This window comes from Leiobunum rupestre, chromosome 3, assembly GCF_980474605.1.
Source record: "Leiobunum rupestre chromosome 3, qqLeiRupe1.1.hap1, whole genome shotgun sequence".
Classification (NCBI taxonomy): Eukaryota; Metazoa; Arthropoda; class Arachnida; order Opiliones; family Sclerosomatidae; genus Leiobunum; species Leiobunum rupestre.
The window spans coordinates 35,824,370-35,840,773 of NC_143386.1; the positions used below are offsets into that span (position 1 = coordinate 35,824,370).

The following is a 16,404-nucleotide window of genomic DNA, read 5'->3' on the forward strand; positions in this document are numbered from 1 at the left end:
TAACTAAATTACTGACTACGTTATACAAGATTTATTACTCTAAACATTTGACACTTTTATAAAATTTAATTGAAAAAAATAAAAGGCGACTTCCCGCGAAAGGTTCAACACTCCCCACCAAAAATACACAGTATTTTTCAAATAATTATAACACTTTCGCAACATCAGTCATTTTTTTATTACGAGCGCGTACAATAGTTTAATCGGTCGCCGAATATGGTGTCCATTTGAAGTTCTTACAGCACAAAGCCGCACTTTCCCGTCACGACCAATTATGAGCTCCGTTATTTTACCGAGTTTCCACAAAAAGTGCTAACTGCTGACAGTTAGTATTGCAAACTTACCTAACCCCTGAAATTCATATGTTTGTGCCGGAATTCATTTAATGTTATAATATTTTCCATCGTCCACTCATATTCCAAGCGAAATTATACACTAGAATTTAAATAATTAATTGAAATTATTGAAACAATTATACTTGAACCTACCTTTAGCAAAGGAGATTCGAACTCGAATTACCTGAACAGCAGTCCGACGCTCTACCAAAACCACTGTTTCATAATCGCTAATTTGAGAAACGCTAACTTTAGAAACGCTGTTTATAGACTCTTAAACGCGGCTTCCCAATCGACTGCCATTTCCGATTAGTTAATCTATTTTTAAAAATTAACCGAAACAACAAGCTACCATCCTTTTTTTTGTAAACATTTTAAATGGTTAATGATGCTATATAGTTGGAGTACGATAAATACTGGTGAGCTGCAGTCGGGCTACTTACGATCTGGCCCACGCAGTACCACGTCCATTAACATTAAGACTTAATTTCGTAAAATTTTTAATTGGGAAGAGTTTTTGGATCTACCCTTATTTAGTGTTTTAACGTTCTTTCTAAAAAGGAAACAATCATTTGGATGTATGTAAAATTTTATTAAGTGATAAATTGGTTTTGATCAAAAGAAAGTTGCTACGTTTGAATATAAAAAATGAACAAATCAGTGAGAATGTTATTGAATTTTTATCTGTGACATTAATACAAATATTTAATACGAAATGTCGAGGACTAACAAAGTATTTCACACAATGTTGACTAAGCTATATTTAATCGTGTTCTGTTTTAGTATATTTTGCTACTGTTGCAACCTTTATCGAATTGACATCGCTGAGAGTCTCCGCGAGTTTCTTGTCCTTTGTCTCGGGCAGAAAGAAGATCAAAGCGCCGCTGGCGATAGCGAAAATGCCGAATATTCCAAACGTCACCGACACGTTTGTATACTCTTTCTGAAAGACCAAAAATTAAAAATATAATTAAATTTTAATCGAATAGGATATGCACTTACGACTTGAATGAAAAAAGGTGCCAAAATGGCCCCCACAGTGGCCATTCCGGCTGCGATTCCCACCCCAGCTGATCGCAAATTCGTCGGAAACAGCTCTGGCGTGTACGTATGCAGAAAATTGTAGCTGGACATTATGCAAAATCTGGCCAAAACTATCATAAACATTCGCACTGGGTGATTACCTACAAAATATATTTTTTTTTATAAACTCTTCTTCTTAACGGTGGCTTATATTGTTGACGGGGTAATTATACGAAATAATTTCGTGACCAGATCAGATATTTTGATCTTTTCGAGTGAAAGCATTGTATAATATAACCAATTAGAGTGAACTAACTCCATATTTCAACCGCGAAGTTTTGTGATGCCTTTGTATTTCAAATCGAATTGGATGTTTTTAAACAAAAATATTAAATATTATAAAGTAAGTCTACACGTATTTTCGTTTAAGTAACCATAACTTGTTAAATTATGATTTGCGGGGAATAATTTTTGCACAGTTGAAATCTCCTTAAAAAGTTTACTTTAAGGGAGGTCGCGAAAGGGGAACAAGGGGGGTGGCGGGTCTATTGTTCCACATTCCCAAACAAATTTTTTTTGAGGACTTTCCTATATTGCCTGGAATATTCCGATTCGAGTCTGTTCAGTTTCGAAACTATTCCGATTCGAGTCTGTTCAGTTTCGAAACTATTCCGATTCGAGTCTGTTCAGTTTCGAAACTATTCCGATTCGAGTCTGTTCAGTTTCGAAACTATTCCGATTCGAGTCTGTTCAGTTTCGAAACTATTCCGATTCGAGTCTGTTCAGTTTCGAAACTATTCCGATTCGAGTCTGTTCAGTTTCGAAACTATTCCGATTCGAGTCTGTTCAGTTTAGAAACTATTCCGATTTGGGTCTGTTCAGTTTCGAAACTATTCCGATTCGAGTGAAATCAGTTTAAAAATATTCCGATTCGAGTTTGTTCAGTTTCAATTTTGTTCAGTTTCGAGTCTATTCCAGTACCGCACATTGAGCTTTCGAGACTAGTCAGTTTCGACATTAATCAGTTTCATGTTTATTCATATTCGAGACTATTCAGTTTCGAGATTAGTACACTTTTTACAATATTTCGGTGTTATTCACATTCGAGACTATTCAGTTTCGAGATTAGTACACTTTTTACAATATTTCGATGTTATTCACATTCGAGACTATTCAAGCGGCCAAAATTTTACGATATGTTTCTGACCACTCAAGTGGCAGACTGAAAGTGACTGCAATAATAATGAAAATGACGAACCCTTTCCAAAAAGAAGGGGTCCTGATACGAGATGCTGGCATAGCTGAGCCAACTAAATAAAAACTGCATAACGTCTTGGCCTATTATAAAGCGCGAATATTTTATGAATAGGAAAAAGCATGGGTGACGTCGTGTAACGTAGCACTGCCATAACTCTATATCATTTAAAGGTATGATATTTTAAAACTATTTCTTAAAATGCTTAAGCCTTTTTCGGGTTTTATTTTATCAAACCACGTAGTCGTAGCTGGTTTTAAAATGAGATTCCAATTTGACCGAAAGATTCTTCATTTGTTAAAGACGGAGTGCAATTCTCTATATTTTTACTATTTTGAGCTCGCATGGCATGGAGGGCTTAACAGTTTCCACCCCCCTTGAACTCAGTATAATCCGACCACCTGTATTAGTTAAAATTAGCACAATAACGCCGTGAAATGAACAACACATAGTTGTTTTAAACGTCGTTTACGGACAGACAGGTATGGACTTCGTCACTAATTTTCCTCGACGCTAACGGGCAGAAAGTTCAAGATAGCGAATTTATTTATTTCACTGCGTTTGTGCGCTGAAACATTAACATTCATGGAAAGGCGGCAAGGTTTTCTATATAATAGTTTTCGATTACTAATTTTCACCAAAAGGATTCTGTTAGGATTATTTTTACCAGTTATGTTTATTTTCATAATAATGTTAAGAATACTAAAGAAATTGAATTACTTTTGGGCACAGCGATTGTTAATAGGTAAACGGCAGCAGAGATGAGGAGTAGTCCACCAAGTAGAAACTTTCGGCCAAGGAGCCTTTCGGCACCCAAACAGAAGAACATACTTGGAAATTGTACAACGCCTAAAAGGAAGACGTCCAGGAAAAGACTGCCTCCCAGAGCATCAGCAGTGAGAGCACCTCCGAAAAAAATCAAAGCCGTCACGAACCTACAAAATAAAATATTATCCCTCATAAGTTCCTCTGCATTTCAAGAAGTTGAAAGTTGGTTAACATCTTTGAATGGGCTCATCAAATTATATAAATTGTTGTGGTATGTGGATGTTCAATTTAGTAAAGATTTCGAACTATGTATATTAAAAATATTCGCGTGATACGATTTCACTTGCATAAAACCACAAGAAAGAAATCAACCCAGTTCCAATTGTCGCTTGACGAAGAAGATAATTTTAGTGCTTCATCATTTGAAATGTGCTTTTTTTTACACCCTTCACCAAAAAAAACACCAAAATTGGCATCAATTCCCATTTATTTTAAATATGGTCGATGTTTTTAAACATTTAAAAAATATATTATTAAGTGGCAAAATAAGTCGAGATAAACTAAATTTTTAAATGTTACATGACGTGCTAAAAACTTTCCTTTTCATTGTATACAAATTAAACTTTCCAACTTACCAGCCAAAAAATATTATCAACGATATTTTGGTCATTTCTTTACCACGAAATATTTTAAAAATTCTGATTCCATCATTATTAGATTTCTTGGCTTGAATCTATTCACAGTAAAACAATTTCCTAGTTAATATTTTAACAAGAATTTATATGATTAACTGGTTTGGGTATGGAATTAAGGTTACGGGGAATATTGTAATAAAATTGACCGACAAGTTGAAAAAACTAAGCTTAAGCTAGGGAAATATACTGTTGGATTTCAATGCGAATGCACTCTTAACTGTGATATTTCCTGTCCATCCTTGGAGAGTTATATTCTTCAGATTGTAAGTCTTAAATTAAGGTGGGGTGGCGGAGTGGTTAGCACTTTCACCTCGCAGCAAGAGGAGCTGGATTCGATCCCGAATTGTGGCACTGGGTGAAAACTCGGAACAACTCCTTCTGCGTTGAGTTTGCAAGTTCTCTCCCCACTGGTTTAAAGGGTTATACCCCGAGCTCTTCGGTTTCCCCTTCCAAAAAAATTTGTTGCGGTTAACGGTAATAGTTAGTGTAGAGAGCTGTTGGCTCGCGTGGCTTGCAAGGCTTGCCACCACCCTCCTACGCATTATAACCCGGCCACCTGCATTAGAGGCCTTGTGTATTAGCCTAGCTGATTATTATTAATAACTTAACAGGCTGTTTGACTGAAGTACTGCGTGTATTTCTCTGAAGCCTAATATAGGCTTAAATATGGGTTTTTTTGTTTACTCTTCGTTTTACATCGCTATCAAACTCCAGCCAAAAGGTGGATTTCACCTTATTTACTAAGCTGAATTTGGAAGAAAATAAGATTTAGAATGAGCTAAGTCTTTAAAGGACCATAATATAAAAACTAAAAAATTTAAGCTTAAAGCGTACTTGAATTTGGTTACTTAATACATCAAGGTCAGCATTAATTTGATTTTCGTCTATCGGAAGTCGGTTCCATTTTCTAATCCATTTGATTAACTTGAAGCATTTTTCCTTTTTCTGTTCCACTAACAGCCATCTTGGAGATTCAGGAACGAGCCTTTTGTAAAAACCATGTCACGCTTTAAAATTTTTAAATACAAATGCTCAATCTATTATTTATTTGCTTCAGCTAGCGAACTTTTGCGTTTGGTATATTCCATATTGATTAAAATATAAACATGTGGTTTCCGAAAAAAAAATTGTGGCACGCGATATTATACATTTTTGTCGTACTGTTTAAAGGGGTTTTGGGTTTCTCGTGCCAAATTAATTTTAAAATCAATTATCTCGCATTCTTTCAAAACTTCATGTGTGGTCTTAATCATCTGACTTAAAATAGGGCGACCAGCTTTTAATAATTGCCAGAATTGAATATTTTTCAAAGAGTAATAATTCCATAATGAAATGCGATACTTCTTACCAGGAAAATAAAACAACAATGCCAAACAAGCAGGCTAAGAAGATGTGAAAGTGGTGTTCGTCTCGAATGTAATAGTAGAGACCCGGCAGCAGCGTGTACCCTATCGAGTATCCAAAAGTGCCTGCAACAATGCCAAAGAATCCTCGGTTTTTCTCTGTGCACATCTCCATCACTAAACGACAAATCAGAAACGTGAACAATGATGTTACTTATGATAATAATCATTTGGATTTAAATGAACTTACGAATAACCATAAGCACGTAATTAACTGACAGTCCGGTAAATCCGCAGAAGAACTTGGCCACGATGTAGAGCTCAACGTCCTTCGTGAAAACAAACATGAGCACTCCAATTGCCCCGGGAATGAGACTCACTAAACATATTGGTCGTCTTCCAAATCTACAGATTGAAGAAAAAGGTTCAAAAACTGGCAAACTAATTTCAGCGCTACAAAGACGAACTGTAGAGATCGGTAAACACACACACCCACACATTTCAGATTTTTTTTAAAGCAAACGGTCACATTTAAGCCGTTCAAAGTCAAACCAGGTTACACCATGTTGCCCTGTTGATGAAAAAAAAGTTTGTTTACCGGTCGCAAAGATAAGAAGCAGACATTCCAGCTATAAGATCACCCAATTGCTGAGCCGAACTGGCCACAGAAATATACCACTTCTTTTCGCAAACAAGATCGAACTGTAAAGAACAGAAAACAACACATCATATGCCGGTATGTATGGATCATAAATTTTACCTTCCATCACCACTTAATTTTAAAATTATCAAAATAATCTCTACCGACGTTTCTGTTCTTCAATAATTAAAAAATTTCAAATTAACGATACCTCTAACATTTGTTTCTCGTAGAAAGAATTTACAGCATTAATTATTTGTTAAATAATATTTTCAATAATATCGGCTTTTTTATACTTAAATAATATATTTAGAAGTAGTAGATATTTTTAGGAGATTAAATTTCTTATGTATATTGCAAGAAATTTCCAGCGAAGCTATACTATTGCTATTAGGTTTCTTAATATCAAGGAAGAAAACGATAATAATATCTTGATGTTATTTAAAATCCCTCGAAGTTAAAATTGTATAGCAAAAAGTTTCGTTTTAATATTTAATTAATCTTAACTGGAAGGAAAGAAGCTTTGTAATTTATTACTTTTATTATTTAGACTACATTAACCTTGTTTCTATTTTTCTTGATGTATTTAACTAGTTCCGATGAGATAATTACAAGAACCAAGACAATATAGCTAAGCTCACTTAGATCCATTCGAACATCAATAAGAAACATTTAACTCAATATCTCACGTCGAGCGTTGAAATATTTATTTTTCTTTTAGGAAAGGTTGATCGATTTATATAAATTAACCTTTTCAATTAAAGTTGAGTCTTTCTCGAAATCACTGCTGTTGTATGTCCAATGATGGCACAGTTTCGTCTGAGTTACGCTCGGTGATTTTGTGTTTACTGTCATTTGGCATTGATTTTTGTTGTATTCAAAATATGGACCAGTACATTGATATTCCATTTCAGGAGTCATCAGGGTAATGCACATTGTGGTCATAGCTATAAACATTGCATATACGGTGATCCAAAGCGTAAAAAGGTTTTGATATAGTCCAATGTCTCCAATTATTTCGGTGATATCAGTTGGCGTTTTATGAGAGTCAACTTTAAAAAAAAATTACAAATAGTCAAAAGCTTAACTAAAATATTTGTTAAAAACGTTAAATTTAATAACTCGTCAAACTAAAATACAAATATGGGATACACAACTATGGAGTGCACTTATTTAATCTTAATATTTAAGGCTATGGAGCCCATACCAAGATAAAATTTAGAGATAAGCTATGAGCTTTGAGACAAAATGTTTTCATTTCAATAAATTTGGATTGTTGGCATTAACTGTTTATTGGTTAGTTAGTTTCTGAGATTTCCTACCAATAGTCACTTCGTTAGCGAGCTGGTCATTTTCCTCTCAATGGAAAGTTTCCTAAATTACATCGAATTGTAAGAATTCTAAAATTGACCGTAGATGTTGTTTAGGAATAAATATTGGATTAGGAATTTGTTAGAACATCGCTTTATATTTTATAAATAGAACATTCTTCTATTTCTACATATCTAGATAAAATTTAAATAATTAACTTAAGTCAGTCAAATTGCAAATACAAATGTTGAACTCAGTTTCACTACTCCCTTTTTATGTTTTGATAGATATGTTGGCTGAGTTTTGTATTGAGTTTCAATTGTGAGGTGATCGTGATTACGGTAAATTGGAACAATAGCCCCGCCACCTCCTTTGTTCCCCTTTCTCGACCCCCTTTAAAGTACTTTTTTGGAGATTCCAATGGTGCGAAAATTATTCCCCGCAAAGCATTATTTAAAAAGTTAATTAAAAATTGCCAAAAGACTATACCTTGGCGGCTGACGGCGCCGCGCACTCGTGTTGGATGAGGTAGGACTGATGACGTGGACGATTCTTTAAATTCCTAGAATAATACCTTTTGGATAACGTGAGACTGATGACGGAAAAGAATAAAGCTGAAATGCAAAACAGTACTAACTTTTAAGGGTTGGGAATTTTTAAAGTATTTCAACGCATTTACGCTTTTTTAATCATACGTCTTCTGTGTGATGTTGACTTATACAACGTCGAATGCATTCTAAGTATTGGCGCCTGACGGCGCCACGCACTCACTTCGCTCGAGCGCTGGGGGCGCGCGGTGCCTCCCCAACCCCATACTAAAAAAAAACTATGGGCCATCTATAACGCAACCTAGAGGACAGCACCAAGCCTGACGCATCAAGGAACGTCAACCCGATATTAATCCAACTAACCTAATAATATAAATAACCTAACCTATTTTCCCCGCCAAAACCCCTAAAATACGTTGAAATACGGCGAAAATACCTAAAATAAATAAGGAAGTTAGTAATGTTTTGCATGTCCACATTTTTCTTTTTAGTCATCAGCCAAACGTTATCCAAAATGCATTAAAATCTAGGAATTTAAAGAATCGTCCTAGGGAAAATACACTGCAAAAGGCCAATGTTTAAAAATTCATATCTTTGTAAATATTCATTTCCGGCAAAAAATTATTTAACATTAAAATAATCCCCATCTTGCCCTATGCAGCTATTCTACACTTTACCCAAAATTTCTGGCAAGTAACAATTCTATATTTATCATATCTTTCTAAAATAATAAATTGCGGTTAAAACTTTTTGCATTATTGTATCCTTGACAAATAATAAACCAAAAACAATAAACAAAACAAAAAAAAAACAAAATTACCTATTGTTAAAAATAGCCAAAACATTTGGAATTACTATAATCCTTGACAAATAATACATCTAAAAAAATAAACAAAAAAACGTACCTATTCTACCGAACTTTCGGAACTACGCGAAGACCCGGAATCGGGCATGGTTAGCGGAAATATAATCCGTTTTGTGAAATGTTTCTTTTTTGTTTCGGCAACTTTCGGGCACCGTCATTTTTATCCTTAGACCCCACGTCTACTACAGCAGCATATTTCGCTAATATTGTGGTTCAACTGGCGCCATTACCACTCCCAACAAATAAAGAAAGGCCGATTTTCGAAAGGGCAAAAACGGCGCGACGGCGAGCTCTCTTCGCCGCGGTGTGAATTCTACGCCCCGAACCGTTCGGTTCGTACATCTTTAAAATTAGTATATCTTTCAAATTAATTATTTGCGACTAATAGTTTTTGCACCATTAACTTCCCCTTAATAAGTACGTTGGTATGGTGGAACTAAAAAGTGGGAAACATGTGGCGGGGCTATTGTTCCAAATAGCCGTGATGACTTCGTTTATTACACGAGAAGCTTCTGGTTATTGAATACTAGCTTTAATACCCGGCTACGCAACACGCGTAGCAAAATCGGAACACGCGTAGCAAAATCGCAACACGCGTAGCAAAATCGCAACACGCGTAGCAAAATCGCAACACGCGTAGCAAAATCGCAACACGCGTAGCAAAAACGTAACACACGTAACACACGTAGCAAAAAGTCCTGAACTATTTAAAAATCCCAACTAAACCTCCCCTTCTACGAATTTCACACTAACCCGTTACAAAGGTTTAAAGGTCGGGACGGGCGCAAGGAACTCAAGAGAGGAAAACCAAGCGGAAATAGATAAGGGAATAAAATGGGTGGAAGTCGAGAAGAAAAATTTAAAGCCGAGACCAGCCGGTAAGAGAAGATAAGGGAAGCAAAGAGGCGAAAAACCAAAGTCGAGTAAAATGAAATTGAATTAAGAGTAAAATTGAATTAGATTAAAAACCATGTCAGGTATTTGGAATTAGGCGCGTTTAGTTGGAAATCAGGCCCTGAACATTGAGTAAAAATTTCAAAGCTCTAGAGCTAACCGTACTCGAATAGTCTTCTAGGTACGTATTCAGTTTCTAAAAAAATGAACGACCCAAGTTATTTGCCACAACAGAGATATAGGACGGTAATTTGATGTATCATTTCACTTTCCCGACCCTTTGTAGACAGAAACCACGATAGCCAGTTTTACAGGCCCATGGGAGAGACGACGTTGCGAGCTACAAATTGAACAATTTGACCAGCGGCTCAATTATAGCTGGTGACATTATCTTGGAAGCCTGGGTATTATACCATCAGGCCCACTGGCGGATCCAAACTTCAAACGTTTAAATGCAGATGAAACTTCTGAAGAGTCAATAGAGGTTAGAGATAAATTATTTGCACTCGGTCCAAAACTAAGAAGAGTCAGATTCGGGTCCGGTTTGGTAAAGCTGCGATAGAAGAAATCCCCAAAATCCGTCGCAATGGCCAAGGGACCATTAAAATCGACGGAGAAGCTCTTTGTGGCAAAACCGCATTGAAACCTGACGTGAAAGAAGAAACGATTGAAGCTTTATTCAAAGTCAAATAAGAGGAGCTACAATTTATTGAAGCAGTGGCAAGGGCTAAAGCAACTGCAATGTTAAAAATTAAGAAAACGTACGCTAACTTTAAAAAGGTTTCAAATCATGGCCAACTACATGTACAAAATAACAATCTATTCCCTCTTATTTCCGAGGTTTCCCTCATTTAAAATGGACTTCATGTGTTGCTATGGACATGATGGTGAGACGGCGGCGAAAGAGATTCTGAGAGAACAGCATTGCGGGATTTTAGTTGATAATTTGGTCGGTGAAGGTGCAACAGTGGAACTGAAATCTCACCTCTCATTTTAAACCATGCACTCCCTTATATACCTGCCCTTTAAAAAGAGATAACTAAGGAGCGCAAGAACAAGAAATGGTTTTACTGCACTGACGATGACGCAACGAAATGTTTTCTGATCAGAAGGAACGATGATTTATATCGTCAAATCCCGAGTCATCTCCAAATAGCTGGAAGAAAACTATGCTTCTTTGTTATACATACCAGAAAGTAGATCATCATAGTTAATATCCCAAGGACACTTTTAATAATTGGTTAGTTTAAAAGTAACAAAATAACCCTTCGTCGCACCGAAATACCCACAGAGTCCAAGATAATGTAGATTTATTCATCTTTAAATTAAACAATCTCCGAAATACTTATAACCATAGAGAAGAAAACGATTAATTTTGGACAAACGTAGTTTAGTTAACTATTTCAAAAGGGTAAAGGACCATAATTATTTATTGTAGAAGAACACGTAGCATCATCGCCAGAAAGAAAAGGAAAATGTTAAACAACCGTTCCGTCGAAATACCCACTTGTTCCGCCAGAAAGTAGAATATCTATTAGATAATGAACCAATACCCACGGGTCGTAGAATTTATTTCAGGGAATGTAGCATCACTGATATGAACACAAAGAACAATTACATCAAACACCCCGTCAAATAGCCCACTGGTTTAACTAGCCGGTGGATAATTGACTGTAAGTAATACGACGCATCGTAAAAAGATCTCAAGGACACGTCAGATCATCGACAAAAAGACAAGGAACATTTATAACCACCACCCAGCCAATGTACCACCTATTTCCGACGAAACATAAAGTTATTCAATTTGAAAGGGAGTGGGACCATTGCAAAGCGTCGTAGAATCCATCTCAAGGAAACGTATAATCATCAACCACAATGTAAATAACAATTACATTAAACATAAGATAATGGACAACGAATGATTTTTAATAATTATAACCATCACAGTGGCAAGGCATATTGTGGTTCCAGAATACCGTGACCCACAATGAATTGGCCAAGTACTAAAACGGCCAATGAGTAATTGAACAGGATATGTCGAAGAAACAACACCACCATAGCCAATGCAATGACCTGGGATGTCTCCCACGTTTATTTTTAGCACACTCTGAATCTCCCATTTTGATTGGACGGTCAACTTTTTCTTCAAAACCAATTATTCTATTTTAAATTCGCTCTCTGGAAAGCACTACCAAAGGCTGTATACCCCTCGTAGTTCTATGTCCACACGATTGGGATTTGCTAATATAATTAATTTTAAAATATTATTATTAATTTATATTGTATTTTTAGTTTCGTAACATCATAATACATTTTCAATCAAAACACTTATTCCACTATTTATTTTTGTAATAAACATTTAAATTGTCTTAGATTTCACAAATTAGGTAGATGGTGCGCAGTTAATTGGCTAGAATTCATTATTGGAACCGATACGAAGGTCAAAGTGTTTCCTCCGGCTTTTCCCCAAAAGAACCGAGTAAATTTGTACCCCATCTAGCGGATCAAAACGCGACTAATCTTTCACAGGGTTTCACCATAAAATAGCAAATGATACTTCAATCGAAAGTGCATAAGTGGCTCTCGATAGCCCAATATTAATATTGGTGATCTGGGGCCTAGACTTTGATCATATGCTCATTTTAGTGTGACTTTTGACATTTTTTTAAATATTTTCAGCAATACTTTGCATATTTCTTCGACGGTTAGGCGGGAAATGGAAAATTATACTTTAATCGATAGAGCTTTGCCGATCGTCGATAATAGCCTTATATGGATTTCGATAACCGGGGCAGAACTTTGGCATTGCTCTTATCTCTGATCTGACGGTGCTCTACTTAAGTCCTCAACTGATAGGGTAGAAAAGTAGATGAAACATCTATCGAAAGCAAATCTCTCCAAAACGTTAACCGTACCCTTTTTCGCTTTTGTACCCTGCCTTGTTTTACTTCCCACTGACAACTCTCCAACCGATTGGTTTAAAAGGGTAATTGAAACAGCAATTGATTGGGAATTACATGACCTCGATATAGCCGGCTTTATTTTTGGTGATAAACGGCTTCGAAGTTGGTCAGTGTCAGCTTTCATTATCCATCTGTATTTAACTCTCTAACCGATACGTTTTAAGAGGTGAATGATCTATCGGTAGGAAAAAAAATACAAGATTATTGAATGTTTTCGCAATTGGGGGCACACATCCTAGCTAGCTCGGGCAATTCCAGCTATTTCCAGGTTCGTGATTTATCAATTTTATATCTCTAACGCCATCTCACTATAGTTGGTATTAACTGATTATTTATAATGTTTTACATAGCAGGTCAAGGTTTTCACCGAATGGCTTTAATGAGGTGTTTCTTGTCGTGCTTTTATCAATGAAAGTGTTTATTGGAAAGGGGTAAATAATTAAACCTGGCCTCCGACATACGGCTTCACAAGTCACTAGTTGAGTAAGGCTTGAGCTAAATATTTTATTTTTAATTTGTATATTTGTTAAAAATTACCCTTCATAATAATAAAGCATTGTCAAAGACTTTTCTTTGTAATAAAAATACTCAATTAATAACCAGCTAGGCTAATACCCAAGGCACCACCTTAGGCCTAAGTCATCAAGCGACTTTTAAAGCCATTAATTCAGAAGGCCGGGTTGCAATGCGTAGGAGGGTGGTGGCAAGCCTTCCATGCCACGAGATCGAGCCAACAGCTCTCTACATTAACTATTACCGTTAACCTCGACAAGTTTTTATGGAAGTGGAAACCGAAGAACTCGGGGGAAAACCCCTTAAACCAGTGGGGAGAGAACTTGCAAACTCAACGCAGAAGGAGTTGTTCCGAGTTTTCAACCAGTTCCACAAGCTGGGATCGAACCCGGCTCCTCTTGCTGCGGGCGAAAGTGCTAACCACTCCGCCACCCCACCTGTCAAGGTTTCCACCGAATGGCTTTAATGAGGTGTTTCTTGTCGTGCTTTTATCAATGAAAGTGTTTATTGGAAAGGGTTTATTAATTAAACCCGGCCTCCGACATTCGGCTTCACAAGTCACTAGTTGAGTAAGGCTTGAGCTAATTATTTTATTTTTAATTTGTATATTTGCTAAAAATGACCCCTCATAATAATAAAGCATTGTCAAAGACTTTTCTTTGTAATAAAAATACTCTTAGGTTGTTGATTGTGTTTACTGATAGGGTGAGTGAGACATACTCTCGTCACATATTGTCAAAAACACTGCAAATTCTACGGTTTAAACGACAGTTAGCTGCAGATTCTCGGAAATAACAACATTTATCAGTAATGTAAACAACAGCGTACTGTTTTTCGTAATAACACCAATTAAGTTTCAAAAGTATCTGTAATTACTGTCTATTTAAGAGTGAAATAATATTTAAAACAGTAAGATGTTGTTTTTTGCGTTTTACTTTAATTTACAATAAAAATCACAGAATGTTGCTGTTTTTAGGGAAAACTGTTTATTTGCTGTGATATAAACAGTTTTTTGGTGCAAATATAACTGAATATTAATATCGAAACATCAGTAAACCACAATCATCGAAACATTAAGTTCCTAAACGATTAGCAGTTGGCTGCTTTTATCATGCAGTACTTTGCGTTTCATGGAACAGTACTTTGCGTTTCATAAAACAGGATGTTGCTTTATATGACACAGCACGTTGCTTTATATGACACAGCACGTTGCTTTATATGACACAGCTTGTTTCTGTATATGAAACAGCACGTTGCTGTATATTAAATCGTACGTTGCTGTATATTAAACCGTACGTCAAAATAAAACGGTACGTTGCTTCACATTAAACAGCATTTTGCTTTAAATGAAACATAACATTTCTTCACACGGAACAGCACCTTGCTCAATGCAAAACAGCACGTAGCTCTAAATGAAAAAGTACGTAGCTCTAAATGAAAAAGTACGTAGCTCTAAATGAAATAGTACGTTGCTTTTGATAAAACAGTACGTAGCTCTAAATGAAACCGTGCGTTGCTTCAATCGAACAATATATCAAAACATTATGTACCTTCAAACAAATTAAAAAAAAATGTAATTCTTAATATACTGCTATTATATTATATTTTATTCAATGCAGACCATACTATACACGCAGATTTATCACTTGTGGAAAAAAAAACATAGATGACGTTGCAGTCAGAGCTTTTTCACACGTATGTTTTGAGCCTTAACCCCTAAACTAGGCAAGATTAAGTTATTAAGCTCGTTTTACACATTTTATTTATAATAGCAGAAATAAATTGTGTTGATAAACAGGGCCAAAACAAGTTTTCCCCTTCGAGAACAAAAACTACTATGCTAAGAATTTCGCTTCTACCAGTAAAACACACTCTAGGAATTGAAAAAGAACCAAATTTTTTAGTAGTTAGCCTTACTGACGTGCTACGGTCTTGGAGGCCATCTCTTATTTTGTTCCAGAAACACAAAAACCACAGACTTCCGGCTTAAACGGAGCGCAGCGTAAACGTTATCGAATTAAGGCTGTTATCCCAAGACATGTAGCAATTTACGTTAAACTAGAATAATTGAGCAATCGATCTAGCTCCGATTACTTTAATTTATATGTAGTCAATATCAGATGAACGCAGGTATAGTTTGTGTAATAGACTCCCTGTGGTGAGTATTGCTTTAAATAATTTTAATATTATATTGTAAATGATATTAGGATCTAGTGTGTGGTGAAGATATTTTTGTTGGGGGTGGGGGAAATGCACTTTTCACCAAGTCAAGTCGAGGGGGGTGCTGGCGCATGCGTTCAGAGTTTCGAGACATGTGTAAGTCTATGACAGACTATCATTAATCGAAACCTTTATGCGTTACCAAGAACGTATATGTATAAGAACGTTGAACGTTCAAATTGGCGCCTGGTGCCATGATGCAATCGGTTAAAGAATAACTCCGCCCAAAAAACCGCGTGCGGCACGCGCTAAAGGTTAAACCGTTTCTAGCTCAAGCGCGTGCTGCACGTGGATTTTAGGGCGGAGTTATTCTGAAACCGATTAAATCACGGCCCAAGCGATGCCTTTTGTTCAACGTTCTTATACATATATACGTTCTTGGCGTTACTTATATTATGCTACTTAGAAGAAAAGACAACAAAGAATGTATTTATTTATAAACCCATCTAGAGCTTCTTCGATGGGCTCTACAGCTAAGGGAAACCTATCAGTCCCTCGTGGGCCCCTTTCAGTGGCGGATACAGAAAACATTTTGCTTTATTAAGAGTTAATATTTTTCGTATACTCATTGAAATAATATTTTGTGATGTTCATTCACATTTAATTTTTCCTATCGTAATTAACGCTATATAAAAAGTAGGCATAATGGTTCTAAAATCAATCACTCTGTTTTTAAAACAGCAACCAACGTTTCATTAACCGTAGTGACACTGCTAAAAGTTTGTCAATAAATCGTTTAAAAAACTGCTTTTAACGCTTTTCGAAAAGTATAATCGTCATTAAAAGCATCGCAAGTGACTGTTTATAAAACAGTAACTAACGCTATATAAACAGTGGGCATAATAGGTAAAAATACATCAATGAACTGTTTAAGAAACAGTTACTAAACCCTTTACTGACAGTAAAGTCATTTGTAAAAAAGCAGTCATATGACTGCTTTAAAAACCGCAAATATCGATTAAAATTGTTAAAGATTGTAGTTTATTTAACAGTATCCTGTTAGCCTGAAAACAGCTACTGTAATTTTAAGA

General features: G+C 36.0%; 1 protein-coding gene across 1 annotated transcript; it reads right to left on the reverse strand.

Annotated features, from left to right (window-relative positions):
- Positions 1-1,098: 1,098 nt before the first annotated feature.
- Positions 1,099-7,004, reverse strand: LOC149951605 (solute carrier family 22 member 3-like). The gene is made up of 7 exons (XM_090169614.1): positions 6,810-7,004; positions 6,018-6,121; positions 5,670-5,824; positions 5,425-5,596; positions 3,334-3,548; positions 1,338-1,519; positions 1,099-1,278 (listed from the first exon to the last, which is right to left on the reverse strand). The coding sequence occupies exons 1-7, from the start codon at positions 7,002-7,004 to the stop codon at positions 1,099-1,101; spliced, it is 1,203 nt and encodes a 400-aa protein (XP_090025740.1).
- Positions 7,005-16,404: the final 9,400 nt, after the last annotated feature.

Excerpts from the sequence above, each read along its gene's own strand:
- LOC149951605 (XM_090169614.1), bottom strand. The coding sequence starts at position 7,004 with ATGACCACAATGTGCATTACCCTGATGACTCCTGAAATGGAATATCAA. Across the intron at positions 5,825-6,017 it reads GCTTCTTATCTTTGCGACCG|ATTTGGAAGACGACCAATAT; the intron begins GTAAACAAACTT and ends TTCAATCTGTAG. Across the intron at positions 1,279-1,337 it reads CACCTTTTTTCATTCAAGTC|AAAGAGTATACAAACGTGTC; the intron begins GTAAGTGCATAT and ends TTGGTCTTTCAG.